At 35.8% G+C, this 15,935-nt stretch overlaps 1 protein-coding gene across 2 annotated transcripts in view; it reads right to left on the bottom strand.

The window, feature by feature from the left end:
• Positions 1-2,484: 2,484 nt before the first annotated feature.
• Positions 2,485-15,935, bottom strand: part of BRINP3 (BMP/retinoic acid inducible neural specific 3) — a gene marked incomplete at both ends in the record, with an annotated part of 415,743 nt that continues 402,292 nt past the window's right edge. For both annotated transcript variants that reach the window (XM_082857555.1, XM_082857556.1), the window contains one exon: positions 2,485-3,601. In XM_082857555.1, the coding sequence (XP_082713681.1) occupies positions 2,485-3,601 (1,117 nt within the window). The remainder of the gene's footprint in view (positions 3,602-15,935) is intronic.

The raw sequence follows: 15,935 nt of genomic DNA, 5'->3' as shown, positions 1-15,935 counted from the left end.
CATTTTCCTTAAGTTCCAGGGAATGTTGCTGTTCGGAGGCCACTGGTGACCACACATGTTGCTCAGGTGGTTTCCGGGATCAGTGGTTCTGGACATCTGGGCCTCCAAGATGCTTCTGGAAAAAGTTTTAGTGGAAATTCTGACTTTTACAGCAAATGTCTTTTTAAATGTATGATCTATATTTCATAAGCTTGGTCATTTTGTGGGTGATTGATTTTGGATGATACATTCTGGTTTATTTAATTACTCCAGTGTACTGTGAAGGTATGTGTTTTATAATGATTTAGACCTCAATTTCATAAGAGATTCTTGTTTCGCCATAAACCTTTGCATGTAATGAGATTAAATACAGAAACAGGATGGTTCATTTAAAACTCAGTGGCACAGTGAAAAGAAGACAGATTCGTTGCAGAAAAGTTTGTGTTGGAATCCTGGTCTTTTAACTTGGTTTGTGATCTTGGGGAATTTGACAAACCACTCTGAGCCTCTGTTTCTTTGTTTTTTTCCCACCAAGAACATGGGAATAATAATCTATAGCCTAGTGTTGTCAGAATTAAATGAAAAGAATATTTATTATGATATCAGAAAGATAGTGTTAAATAATCGTGTATATTTTCAACTGGATTACCTATAATAGCAAAAGTAAAAAAAAAAAGCAGGTGAATAAAGAAAGAAAAGCAGCTATCCAGATACTGGGTGTAAGAACTATGCTGTACATATGGTAGATTGAATAAGTATTTGTTGTCTAAACTAACTTCTCTTAAAATGCTTTGGAATCTAAAACAAACAGCTTAAGGGACTTCCCTAGTGGCACAGTGGTTAAGAATCTGCCTGCCAGTGCAGGGGACGCGGGTTCGAGCCTGATCTGGGAAGCTCCCACATGCCTCGGAGCAGTTAAACCCGTGCGCCACAACTACTGAAGCCCGTGAGCCACAACTACTGAGCCTGTGCTCTAGAGCCCGTGAGCCACAACTACTGAGCTGGCACGCCTGGAGCCCATGCTCTGCAACAAGAGAAGCCACCGCAATGAGAAGCCCGCGCACCGCAACGAAGAGTAGCCCCCGCTCGCTGCAGCTAGAGAAAGCCCGCACGAAGCAACGACGACCCAAAGCAGCCAAAAATAAACAAATAAATAAATTTTAAAATAAAATAAAACAAACAGCTTAAGAATACAGAATGTGGGTGTGATGTTTTCATCATCAGTCTTACTCTTTTCATTCATGTCATAGGTTCCCTACTCTGTGCCTTGAGGAATGACTTCATGACCACAACAGGAAAGCTGGGCTGGACGGTGCATTTGTTTACATTACAAGAAATGTTTATGAAATATTTAAACAAGAGCTGAGTAATAAATATTATAACCACACTTCACAGATACATCCATATATCTAAACGAAAATGCAATTTAAATTCACAGATAAAAAAGTATGAATTATATTATCTGATATTACACTATGGGTAATATGGGAATTTCAAACCAAAAATTTGGACTAAAACTGGTTTGTATTGAAAGAGTTTGCTATTCAAAATATACTTTAGTAATACTAGTTTCTCTGAGAGGAAAGAAAATGTCTATTTACACTTGAATTAGTTACTTGATCATTTATTTTACACCAACACATTACAATTTGTGAATTCTAGAAATGTTATCTTATTGACATTGGTACAGTGTTGGAATAACTAGGTTTTCAGCACTTGAAAATGATTGTGCAGAGTATGCTGAGTGTTGGTTGTTAGAATGTAGAAAGAGAATGATAAAGCAAGTTGCTAAGGAAATTAAGGGTTTACTTTCTCCACGATGTGCTTATAATCACACTGACTTTTCTGTATGTTTGCCAAAATGTTCTGATATTTAGCTGCGAAATAAGTTTATCTGTTTATTTTAATAATGATGGTGTCTCTAGGAATGGTTTACAAGTATAGATAATAAAGCACTGCCATTATGCTGTTAACCATAAAAATACAACTGAACGCTAAGCATTCTACCTAGTTGAGTTTCCCCTACAGTCTGTTGAAAGGGACCTTCAAGTGTTTCAATTAAAATATCTTGGGGAATTTTCCCCAGGTTCTAACAAGCTATATCAAAATAGAACTCATTTCATGGAAAAAAGGAATCCCACAGCACTTCTTTTTAATAACTGTTCAGCTACAAAATTTTATTGGTATTTTTTTATGTTCCCTCTAGAGGATGTAATGCACAAAAGCATTGCCACGGAACATATAAAATTACAAATGAAATTTATTGTAAAAAGTAGAATGTCTTCTAGACTGGCGTCAGTATTTATTTCATTCAGAAACCAAAACTGCAGTATAATATATTCATTGTCAGCAAGTTCATGTGTGTAAATTGCCATCCAATGTTATTGACTGATATAAGACAGATATTGAAAAGACAATTTAAATTTACTCTTCCAAACATAAACCGTTCCACAAAAGCACTGTAAAAACTCCTTCAAGATTTTGGGTTGTGCTTGACATTTATGGTTAACTACATAATTTGGTCGTGTCATAATCCACTGTGTTTGGCAATTTGGCATTAAACGCCTGCAGAGCAGATTGGATCCTCACCACCTCACTAGTAGACAGTTTGAGTCTATGACGAAGCAAGCAAGAGAAGAGATCTAGACGACGCTGACCGGGTGGGGAGAGTTTATTTACACGGTCTCTTATCTCTAGAAGTTGCAAAAGTGCTGAGTCCTGGGATCCCTGAGTATAGGGGTAGTCCAGCTGCAGAATCAGGTCCCGAATTGCTTCCGGGTCAAAGTGCATGCTGTAGCCAAACACTTGAATGTTATTGATTTTCATATAACCCAGGTTCCGGGAAGGGTCGATGAACTCCAGAGGTTCGTAGTAAATGCTCTCGTTGCCGTTGGGGCCATTTGACTTGATGCGACTCCTCAGGTAGATGTGCACTGTCTCAAAAAATGTCTTCCACTTGTTCCCCAGAGTCAGCGACCAGTTGTAACACTGCAGGGGGAGGTCCAGCTTAGTCCGCTCCCAGTCGGGGAAGCTGTTTTCATCCACAGGCATAAACCAGCTCTCAGAGTGGCTGCCTCCGAAGGGATTGACGTAAACGGCCAACACCGGCTCCAGGGTGCTGTTTTTAGTTAAGCAAATCTGTAAAGAGAGACCCAGAATCATGTGGACCAGGCTCGACTTGTACTTGTTGCTCTTCAAAGTGAGGAGCATCCGCTTCCGCCAGGAGGGGTCGAACCAGCTGTTGAGGCGCATGTCGTTGCTGATGAAGATGGCATGGACCTCTAGTCGCCTGTCCGTTTTCTGCAACAGGTACTTCATCTCGAGATCTTGCAGGTCGGTCTCGAAGCCGATGTAATGATCGGTGGACTCGGCAACCTCGGGCTTGCAGAGCCCCTGGCTGAGCATGTAGCCCGTGTTGCAGGCGCCGCAGCGGGTGCGGTTGTCAGGGGCGCAGGTGAGGCAGGCGGACGCGTCGCCCACCGTGCAGGGCAGGAAGGCCGTGCAGACCACCTGGTCGTTGGGACACGTGCACGAGTGCGTCTCTTCTGAAAAGCTGCCCAGGAGCCCATTCTCATTGCAGTAGAGAAAAGACTGGATGCGAGTGAGCCAGTAGGTTGAGGTTCTAAGAATAGAAAACAAAAGGAATCTGTATAAATGCAAAGGCGTTTGTGTTTGTGTGTCCTGCAATCAAGTTGCCTTAGGTTTGAAAGCTTCACTATCACGTTCTTAGGTCCTTCCCAGTTATTTAACTGTGATACTAAAAAAAAAAAAACCACCATAATTGAAAAGATATATACACATATAATCATATATTTAAGTATTATGTATATTTAAATTATGTATATATGTTTTCATTCATCATTGTACAACATTAACGATGGATACACTTGATTTGAACTGGAAAACTACATGAAATACCTTCTGAAGACATTGCATGGCATCTCACTAGTGTACTTGGAAGCTGACTGTGACTATAATTGGGTTGGTTACAGTTTTTTTTGTTTTTTTTTTGCGGAACGTGGGCCTCTCACTGTTGTGGCCTCTCCCGTTGCGGAGCACAGGCTCCGGACGTGCAGGCTCAGCGGCCATGGCTCACGGGCCCAGCCGCTCCGCGGCACGTGGGATCTTCCCGGACCGGGGCACGAACCCGTGTCCCCAGCATCGGCAGGCGGACTCTCAACCACTGCGCCACCAGGGAAGCCCTTGGTTACAGTTTTGAAATGATATCCAACAACGGGAAGTAAAAATGGTTTTATCATCAAATATCTAGAGTAGAATTAGAGCGTATGAATGACGATTGTTCATTCATTCACTCTTAGTTTCACAGAGCACTAATGCTGCAGGAAACCTAAATAGAAAGTGAAATAAAAATGAGAGAAAAACAAGAAACTTTAAATTGTCAATCAATGGATTTAAATCCTAGGGTTTCATCAACATTGAAAGAACAAGTACCCACTGAGAGGGAAAATATTATTAAAACATGTTTGATTTTTATCCTTGTGGTCTGCTCAAGAAAATTGTTGAAAATCTCTCATTAAAACTAACTACAAGTTCTCTTAATAAGGGTTAAGTGTGTTAGTTGAATGTGTTTGATTTGGATCATTAACATTATTTATATCCAGAAATCAGGCTAATCATGATGCAAATTTAAGATCTTACTTTTCCTGTTTTCCCACATTATTCAAACTCTTTTAGTGTGTTTAAAATCTCAGTAAAATAATGAAGGAAAAGCGTGTAATCAGATAATTCTTTGTTTTTATCTTGCTGCTTTCTCATACTAGCTGTATGATCATGGAAAAGTTGAATGGCCTAAGTTAGTGATGTCTTCCATATTGAGTTCTTGTGAGAAATAGGCTCAGACTGGATGCATGTCTTTAGACAATTGTATAGAGCATGTGTCACAGTAGACACTAAAAATTGCATCTCTTTTTGGTATTCTTATGCCTTTCCAGTGTTCATTATTCAGTACATATGAGGTTTTCTACAAATTGTATATATTGTACTCAATCCTTTAGAGTTATTACACTGCTGCCATTTTAAAGAATTTGTATATGCTGGTAAAATACGGTATTAATCTGTGTAAATAATCAATAAAAACAATTTTTTATCACATTCAGAACAACATATGGGCTATTCATTTTTGTACATTCATTTTTGGTCTCTGCTCCTTCCCCTTTGCAATATAACACATTTTTTTTAAAGTAAGCTCCTCCCTGTTTTTCCAAATAAATTAAATAACTCCTTAATTCCCTCTCATAACATTTACTTATTTTTATTCATAGTGCCTTTTTCCACTTAAAATGTTATATTGTGTACTTACTTGTTTATACTCCATTTATCCCATTAAATACAGTATTCAGCTTGCCAGAATCATATATGCTTTGCTTACAGCTTTATATCCCATGCCTAGCAGAATGCCTCTCATACTTAATGAATATTAGATCAAAGGCATAGATGAATTAAAGGAACATTTTCTCTATAAGCATATTTTTAAGTGAAATTTAAAGCCCTAAACTGCATATTTAATACACTTTTAAAGACCTAACTCCCAAGTTGTAGTTTCACAACATACACTTTGACATTTGCACACAATTAAATCTATAAAAAAATCTTAGTAAACATATATTTTAAAAAACGTTTCTTTTCCAGATTCCCTAAATGGAACTGTTTTCTGTAGACCCAGAATAAAAGGTAAAACCAAATCAAACCCAACCAAAACATGAAACATTTTCCTCTTAATTATTTCTTATACTGAAAAACACTGACTGGGAAACTACGTCTACAAAATTCATTTCTAACTTTCTCAAGATACTTTAAAAATAAGTTCTCAGGAAAACTCTCCCAGGAGGATGCCCGGGGTTGTGAAATAGGAATGACTGGCACTTTGTGAGCCATACATCTCTATATGAGTATCTCTCCTCCTCTCCTCTGGTTCCTTGTTTTCTTGCTGCAGAATAAGTGTGCAAAAAGTTTCCTTTTTCTGGTTGAGGAAAGAGCCTGATTCATTATTTCTGTATTCAGTCTCAGAATATAGAAATTATTGCTGACTTGTTCTTTCTGCAGTTACTGATATATTTATTTCATCAATATGCTCTCAATGAATTAATCTCTCTCCCTCTTGCCCTCTTTCTCTCTTTCTCTCCTTCTCCTTCCTCCCTCCCTCATTTCTTTCCATTTTTCTTTCTTTCTTCCTTCCTTCCTTTCTTGCTTGCTTGCCTCCTTGCTTTTTCTTTCTTTCTCTTCTCTCTCCCTTTCTCTCCTCTTTCTCTCTTTCTGTAGTTCTATTTATATCTATCTACTATAAGGCATATAAAATATATATGCTATCGGATTGAAAATTGTATTTTCTTCCTTGGAACCAAAGCATAAATTCCCTGAGTCAATTCATCTCTCACTGTAAGCTCTCATCATGTTTCCAAATCGTAAGGACAAACAAAAAAACGAAATAATAGACCTAAGACTGAAGGCAGAGCTCACAAAACTAGGGCACCATAGAAAGACTCATTTGGACACTTTAGAAAAGCAATGGCTTTTCTAGCTTTCAGCCTTTTCCAATCCTTTTCACGTCCCCACAGATGCATTACTGAAGGAATGTGTCCCAGCTTCATGGGTTTCAGTTTGTCATGTATGACTAATGATAACTTGGTGTGCTGTCAAAGCTCCTGTTCCCTGAGACAGAAGAGCTAACACGTGGATTTTCTTCCTTGCTGCTTCTTGTCCTTCCCCCATTACCTACCTTTTGACTGTTTTAGTGCATTTCACAAGTAGGGAATAGATTTTTAAAGGAACAAATTTCGATAATTAGTCTTTACTCCTTGTAAAATCTTGGTGAAGGCAGTGGTCAAAAATAGAAAACAGAGCAAATTTCAGGACTGTACATGCATTATTCACTTACCCAAAAGATTACTTTTTTTTTCCCTGACAAAGTAAAATTTAACTGTTTTTCTTTTTAAATCTAAACATTTTTTTTTGAAGAGAAATGTCTTCAACATTAAAATTAGGTGGTAGCAAGTATTTTTTTTAAACTTTCTTTTTATACCTAAGTATTAAAACAAAGTAATGCTACAGTTTCTATTCTCATATATAACTTTTATTCACATAAACTATTTAGGATCTACTAGGGCTAGGACAGAGGATGCAATGTTGAAAGATGAGCTCCTGGCAGGCAGGTAGGTTTGTTTCTTTTTATCAAACATGTGGTCTTGTCCCTGACATCTACTTAATAACACTTCAATTAATATTTACTAAACAAAGGAAATAGGAAAAGAAGGAAAAAGGACGGAGAGAAGGAGTAAGGAGGGAGGGAGAGAGAAAGAAATTAAAGTGAAGGAACTACACAGATTATAGAAGAACAGAAGAAAGAAACTAGGGGAAGACAGTATTAAAGCTATTGACTTGAGAATGACAATGATATGGAACAATTCAAGGGATATAGGAACTCCTTTTCCATCAGGAAGTAAGTGTGCACTTGAAAATAATTTCTAAAAAGCTTTAAGATGATAGTGTTACAGAAAGGAAAATACCTTCCAGAGTTAAGTTAAACTTTTGGAAAAAATATAATTAGCTAAAAAGCCGATAGCCTGTTTTTATTTGAAAAATCAGGTAGCAAACTAAGTTGAGAAGATTAGACGTACATTAAGTTCAGTTGTCTCTGTTTAATCTGTAATTAAAATCTGCTCTTCTCTACAGGACACATGTTATGTGAGTGTCAAAAGAGCACTAGACTGGGAGAATGAACACTGGATTTCTAGGTCAGACTTCACCTGGTGTCCTGGGACAAGTCACTTAGCCTCTTTAACTATGAGTGAAAGTTTTAGAATTCCAAGAAACATTGGTTCAGATTTTGACTCTGCATGACCCTGGGGAATGTGTACAGCTTTCTGAACCTCAATGGCTCACCCTGAGTTCACCTGTTGATCTGTTGTCAGGATGAGGTGATGTAACAAATCCCATCCCAGATGGCACTTGCCATCTGGTTCTACCAGGATTAAGTCACTAGCCACTGCAGCTGCTGTCCTTCAACACCCTCCGAAAGGAGTTCAAGGTGGAGATCGGGAATGAGGCACTCTGTGCTCTGGGAAAAACTGGCAGAAAAGGCGTTCAGATAGTTAGGTACTGTCAGGAGAAGAATTTATGAGCCCAATTCTTGTATCTCCTCATATCCAGAAAAGCACTAAAATCCTTCATGGTGACGTCTGCTCCTCGTGACTAGCAGACAGCGTCTGCCACAATGTGTGCTTGACTGTGTGTACCCCCCCTTCACTAAAATCATATAGAACACTGACCTTCCCCCCTATCTCTTCAGAGCCATTTCTCAGAGCCATCTGATATGCTGTCTCCCAGGCTATAGTCCTCATTTTGCCCCCAATAAAACTTAATTCACAGCTCTCAGATTGTGCATTTTTTTCAGTCGACAATGTTAAATGGGACTGGCAAAACAGATTCCTGGACCCCACCCCAGACATACTATAAGAACTCCTAGGAGTAGGGCTCAGGAAGCTCTTTTTAAAATATGCAGTCCTACAGAAAAAACCAGTCTTGGCAAAGCAAAGAGCATTGCACTAAGAGAACTATATTTGCAAAGGACTTGAGGTTAGGAAAGGTTTTGTTTTAAGGAACTAAGTGAGAGCCAGTACAGCTGGAGTGAAGAGAATATCAGTGCAATATTAGACTGTGCAGTAAGTAGTGGCCAGATCAGGCAGAGTATTGTTTAGGTTTTAAATTTATTCTATGTGCAGTAAAGAGTGGTAAAGAGATTTAGCCAGAAGTCATTTGTATTAAATTTAACAACCATCTTTCTCCTTGTATTATACCAATAGTATTTTAAATATCAGGTAAAGCTGATGTACTTTTAATAAAATGTTTTTTTTTCAGGGCTAAAATAAAATAAAATAGTAAAATAAAATAAGCAGTCCTGGAGAAATGTTTTGTACACAGAAGCTGTAAGTTTCCTATGTATGAAAATTAACAACCAAAACAACATTAGGGGCTCTTTAAATACCAATTAGCTCTCAAGTTGTAAGAATATGTCCAGAAGAAGGTAGGGAAAAGTTAAAATTTCTGTAGAGAAGAGGGCAGCAGCAGATGGCTTTGAATTAACATGCATTTGGGGCCTTGTGGCCACTGTGTATGCTAAATTTGCAAACCCTGCAATAGAAATTTTTGGCATGCACATACACAGAAGAATAAACCAAACACTAAAGCCTACTTTTATAAATTCTACTGTGTTACAGTAATAATAATTAGCTATTTAGTGAATTTCTCTCATATCAGGGCCACCCACTTTGTACTTGTTATTTTTAATTCTTCACAGTAACTTGTAAAACTTAAACCCATTTTAAAATTTGAAAAATACTGAGGCTCAGAGTTTCAATGACTTTCTCAGTTATGTATCTATTAAGTATTACAATGAAGACAGACTCAGAGAAGCAAGTCTATTGTTTTTATAATGTGTGTTGAATAGTGAGGAAAAATGCTTAACAAATGACTTTAGGAAAAAAATATTTCCATGCTGGACAGCATCAAAGGTAAAATAACTTTTAATTATTAAATAAAATTAGGCACTTGAGTGACAGCCCACTATATTGGCTTCAATCCACTTTTGGGAGCTAAACTATCAACTTTGAATATTGTTTCTTAACTCATATGGAAAATGGGAATAAAATATAGGTTGTTGTAAGAATTAAAGCACAATTGCTGGAAAAGCCCTTAAAGAGTGCCTGTGCACAGAATAAATGGTAAATAAATGGAAATGCTTAGTCTTATAATCACTGTTATTACTATTGTTATCTTTTAAAGAAATAGCATCATATGTACTTTCTTTATTACAAATGCTATTTTCTTCCAGGAAATGGAAATTTTCATTTTATCTTCAACCATTTGTGTACTACATGCATAATCTTACTCTTTATCTCTGCAATTCACTTTTATCAAATAGACCTAGTTACTGATAACACCACCAAGACTGTATCACATCCCAAGAAAAAGAATATCATTGTCAAAGGTCCCTTGGTTATGAGTCTCCCAAGGAAGCATATGTATGTATATGTATCACATGTGTATACAGATACACATCTATATAAACCTATAGATGCATATATACATACACATTTTATTTTTATAAACTTGAGTTCAAGTATCTACTAAAACTTTTGGCTTGCAGGAAGACAATGAAAAAGTGAGTGAAGCAGCTGAAGATGTAGGTCGTATTTTAAAGATAATATTAGCCAAGGTAACATTCATTAAGGTTTTCTCATGTGCACAGTCTTTTTACAGGCATTATTTCATTTAATTCTCCCAATTCTCACTACTCCTTGAAGTAAGGACCCTTGTTATCCCAATCGATATTTAAGGACATGAGTTGTAAAAAGCTTAGATAATTAGAACTTATAGAAGGTCAAATAGCTGGTAAGTGGTAGAACTGAAAGTGTATCCTGGTCTTTATTACTCCCAACAATTTGGGGGGTATGACACCAAAAGCACAAAAGATAAGAGCAAAAAAGTAATAAGTGGAACTATATCAAACCAAAAAGCTTCGGTCCAACTAATCTGTAATTCATTTGGTTGAATGGTATACACAGAAAAATCTGCTTACTTCTTAGAGAGCTACTGAAACATTTTGTCCACATCTGTGCTGCATTTAATGCTATAGTTCAAGAAAAATCAATAGATATGTCTTCCTTCTACTTATAACATAAAATATGAAAAGAAAAAGTCAACATTCAGGGTATGAAATGTGAGGCACACGAAGAACACAATTACTTTACTGGACATAAAGGGAATATATCATCATCAAAAAAAAATAGAGTCCACGTCTAATTTTCCTCCAAAGATTACCAAAAATCAAAATATTTTGCCCACTAAATCACATTAGATGTTAAGTTAAAAAGACTTGAAAAGTATTCATTATGTGCAAGTTCAGTCTATTAAGTATTGTAATTGAGGAATATTGACACAAATGCAATTACTCTGCAAATATGAGTAACTCAGGTCTCTCCTATGTGCTTTTATAACATCCTGATTTTCGCCCACCATAATATTCATTATACCAAGTCATTATTACCCAATCATCTGTATCCCTCATTACATTATACATGCTGTGAGGGAAAAGATATATTTGTTTACTTCACCATTTTATTATCATAACATACCTAAATCAGTTTACAGTGTTTATGCTTAAGTTTTCGTATTACAACCTTTTGAACCTATTAGTCTTAAAATATGTTATGATGAATCCAAATCTGAAAATCTAAACAATATAAATAGAATACGTTAAAATAAAATTTATGAAAAGACCATTTTATCTTTCACAGATCTGTTCATCTCTGACCCTAATATTTCAAGCTAAATATAAATTTGATATGAATGAATAAATTAATGAACAAAAAAGAGAAACTAAAGAAGCAACTTCAAGGCTAAATTGTTAATTCCTTGGTTGTATTTATTATTTTTAGTATTTCATATGATTTTCTTGATATCCAGTGAGTGATAAACATTTTCAAAAACTGTCTTATTTACATAATTTCTGTTTTTCTTTAAAGTATATTTCATGACCAACTTCTCATCAATTTAGAAAAAAACAATAAAATGTTCTTGTTGGACACTGAAAACTTGAAAACAAATTAAACTATCATTTAAGTAATTTAATCAAATTTTAATATGTTTCTAAAAGTGATCCTATTTATATCTAAAGTATATATTTCAATTAAATAAAGAAAATATAATTTGTCCAAATTCAATGTCCCTCTAGTCATATAACCATGAACACAATTATGGTATGAACTGTCTATGTTATGCCTGCATTTGTGTGATAAGCATCTCTCCAAATTGAATGTCTCTGAACTCATTTTCTTCTCTCCTAATACAACCATGATTGTTATCTACAATGATGGATATTAACTCATCCCTTCCTGTCTCAACTAAAGTAAAACTTAGTTTCTGGAGGTCCTGTACCTGCTCTTTTTGTCATTTTATTACATTTGTGTACCTCCAAGATAATCGTTCTAAAATTGATTTATTTCTTATTGCATGGCACCCAATATCCTTCATATAAAATATATATTTTGCCTAACTTTTAAAATCCTTTACAATCAGACAACACTTAGCTTTCAGTACTCTATAAAGTATGTTTTCCATTTACGCTCTCCCTGTTCCCCTCCCTAAATACGCCAGATCAATTTCAACCACAATGAATTTTCTTGTTACAGAGTTTAATGTCCTTTCTCCTCCGCTTCAATGCAAATTGAATCATTTCTACTGTAAATAGTTTTTCTTAATAATCCTACTTACAACAACTTAATTCTTTGAATGAGTATATTATTTATCTATATTACCGTATTTGTAATTAAGCCACGTACAGCCATATATTACTGTTTAATAGATTCTTATTTCATTATTTCAACTAAAGTATACCATTCATTATAATAACTATAATTTTTACATGTTAGTTTTCATAGTTGGAATATAGGCTCCTCAGAAAGAAGAAAATGAATGTCGTTTCATTGGAATCCCTAGAGACTAGCAAAATTTCTTCCCATGCAACCCTGCTAAACCAAATTTCTAAAGCAAAATTGAATTATAGATTTATGTTTATGGAAAAATGTCAGAGGAAATACTTTTAAAAACTCCTCAACACAAATGCCAAATAATTCTGGCAAAAAATTTTTAAATGCATTTATGATGCAGAAAAAAATATGGAGTAAATTTCAGAGGCTGAAATTGAACTAAAAGAATATATATGTAGGAAGATGTGGGTGTACCTGATCTAGAGGTTTTGGTGGCTGTGTTGGGTATAGGAAACAAAGTCCAGGACACCTGAAGGGCAAGAAGTTGAATTGGAGACCTGCTCTAAGAAGCTGGGAAGACTGAGACTATGCACTTAAAGAAAGAGTCAGCTTAAAAACAAAACAAACAAACAAAAAGGCCTAGAAAAGGAAGAGAGCAAAATGAGTGCCTGCCCTGACCTCACTGTTAGTAGAAAATACATAATCTACAAATTCAAAGTTTTTTGCAGAAAGTACATAATCTAAAAATTCAAAAACACAAATGAAAATCATAACTTATTTTAAAGTGCTCCAAATTGTTTTATTGTGGCAAAATGAAATATATACTTTCTAAAAGAATGCACATCCTTTACATTTTATGAAGGACTTGAAGAATCAACACAGATGAAATTATTTTGACCATGAACTCACAGTAGGAAAAAAAAAAAGAAAGAGGAATCAGGGTCCCAAGATTAAAAATGTGCAAAAGGCATAATCTTAACACCACAGACTACAGAAATTGGAATTATGTGATATTAAAGTCAATTATCAGAAACATATTTAAATAATTTCAAGGTAAAGTAAAATATGAGAGAGGCACCAGGGGTTATCAAAACAAATCTGAAAAAACAAAGGAACTAACATGATGATAATGATGATGATTTTAATTTAAACCTTATTAAAATGTAAAACAGCAGATTAGCTAAACTGAGCACAAAACTGGTGAATTAAAGATAAATGAAATAATAATACTGAGAATATACATCACAGAGAGGAAAAGAGATGGAAAATATAAAACATATCTAGAGTATTATGTTACAAAAACTGACAAATACCTAATCAGGATTCCAGCGGCAGCAAACAGAGAAAATAGGGGAGATTCTATATAAAATTATAGTAAGTGAGAATTCTTCAAAATCGATGAAATACATAAATCTTGAGATTCATGAAGCACAAAAAATTCCAAGAAAGTTAAATAAATAGAAATACATACCTATTCATACCATACTTAACATGTAGTTCTTGTTATATGTAACAAACTTTTGTTATAAATAACAAAAATTAGAGGTAACAAAACATAAAAGTATTAAAAAAATTTAAAAGACATTGAAGCATAAGTAAATCAATGCAGTTGCATTCACAATATTCACAAATAGAAAGCCTCGTTAGGAAAGATATCAATTCTCCACAAATGTATTTCTATATCTAATGCAACTCCAATAAAAATTCCTTCAGCTTTTTTTTAGTTGAAAATCAATTAATACTAGAGTAGTTTGTCTTCAATTAACCCTCCCAATAATAATTTATAAAATTTGAGCAAAATAGAAAGAACCACTAGTTAAAGGAGTTATAGAAAGTCCAAAACAGTCAAAAGCTAAATGAGTTTTTAACCTAAAGGAAGGGAGCAGCATGAATGGAGAAATTGAGAGTTGCAGTCCTCTAGTTTTGCCCTAAGGACACTCCCCAATCTGGGCAACACGGGGAGGATGAAACTCAGTCAGAAACGACATTCTTAAAGGCTTGATGTGTGCAGAATGGAAATGGGGAGTTGCCAGAGAAGATGTAACTTGAGGAAAATAATTCTGAAAGAAGCAAAGGAGAGAGAAAACCCTGAACAAATTCCCCTCAAATTCATGACTGACTCCTAAACTCTACAATTGTGAGACAAACTTTGAGGAGCCAATCAGAAAGCAAAAGCTGAAAGATCTGCAGTGCTTAATAAAGGCTGTATTTCTTGCCTATCACAGATGAGACAGTGTTCACAGTTTGGATATCTCCAAAGTAGAGTAGTTTGGTAAACACATTCAAATGCCAGAAAAGCCATGTCTTTGTAGTTAAGACCGTCACAAGACTAAAGATTAGCCCTAAACTAAGTGCTGAACTAGGACAGACTCACTGTAATAAAATGTTAAACCAAATATCTGCAAAGACAATGTAGACAACAAATAATAAAACTGCCTGCCAAGTTAAAAATCAACATTATTCCAATAAAATAACGTACTTCAGAGTCAATATATACTATCATCTACAATACCCAATAAAAATATGTAGTTATGAGAATTGTGAACAAGCAAGCAAATGTCATTCATAGCAAGGAGACAAAGCTATTGATGGAAACAGATCCTGAGATAGTCTACATCACTGGTATTTACAAATGTTGACCTGAAACAAAGAAACTGCCAGATATTTCTCCAGCAAAGATGGGTTTATTCAAATTGCAGTTTTACCTATTAAAATAAAACCTAAACCTCTAATTATTCAGGACAAAAAACCGGATAAGGCATTCTGTGCTTTGGAAAAACAGGTCCCTTAGATAATTAGAGTTCTCTCAGAAAAGTAAAAATGAATGCAGATTCCTGCATCTTTCCATTCACAGAAAAACACTAAAATTATTAATGGAGATATCTAATCTTCATGACAAGCAGTAACCTTTTATTGAGATGTGTGTTTGACTGCCTGTTTTCCCTAGCCCAAATCACATATATCTGGCCACTTCTTATCTCTTTGGAGCAGTTCCTCAGGGCTATGAGAGTCAGTCTCCTGGGTTATATTCCTCAGTAAGACGCTAAATAAAACTCAACTCATAGCTCTTACTGTGTGTATGGTTTATTTATTTTTTTTCAGTCAACAGTTTTGACAACCATGAAGGACACAGAGCAGACTGCTCTCCTTCACGTGAACTCTACAAAGATCTGGATCCTTGGTACCAACAAGGGCCCCTTATGCCCATCCACCTCCTTGGTGAATCCAGATGAATTGGGTGAGTCTCTCCTGGTCTCGGATCTCCCATCTTGGCTGACAATCCTGGGCTTTATTCAGTGGTTGCTAAACTCCTTGATATAAGGCCAAGGTTTCCCTTGGACTTAAGTTCAAGAAGAGGTATCTGGATTTCCCAGTTGAAAGACACTGATGCCTTTGTTAGAACTGGCTATTTTAAACAGGGTTAGTTGGAATAAATTGAAGATACCATACGAGAGCTTTCAGCTCCAAAGATAAGGGCCACAGCTCTTCCCAGTCGGTACAGCTTTCTCAAGCAACTGAGAAATTTATGGGAGTGGTGGAGGCAAGTCCTCATACCATGCAGCACTCTTATAGGGAAAGCCACTCATTAATTTAAAAAAACTCTCTTGTCTAGGGATGCACACATAAGGATTTGCCATCCATTGTTCCGAGCACCCATGATGGTTTTAGACT

The sequence above is a fragment of the Leucopleurus acutus genome, assembly GCF_964270905.1.
Source record: "Leucopleurus acutus genome assembly, chromosome: 2".
NCBI lineage: Eukaryota > Metazoa > Chordata > Mammalia > Artiodactyla > Delphinidae > Leucopleurus > Leucopleurus acutus.
Note: the sequence above shows the minus strand (reverse complement) of the source record. Positions and strands in the feature narration are given on the sequence as shown.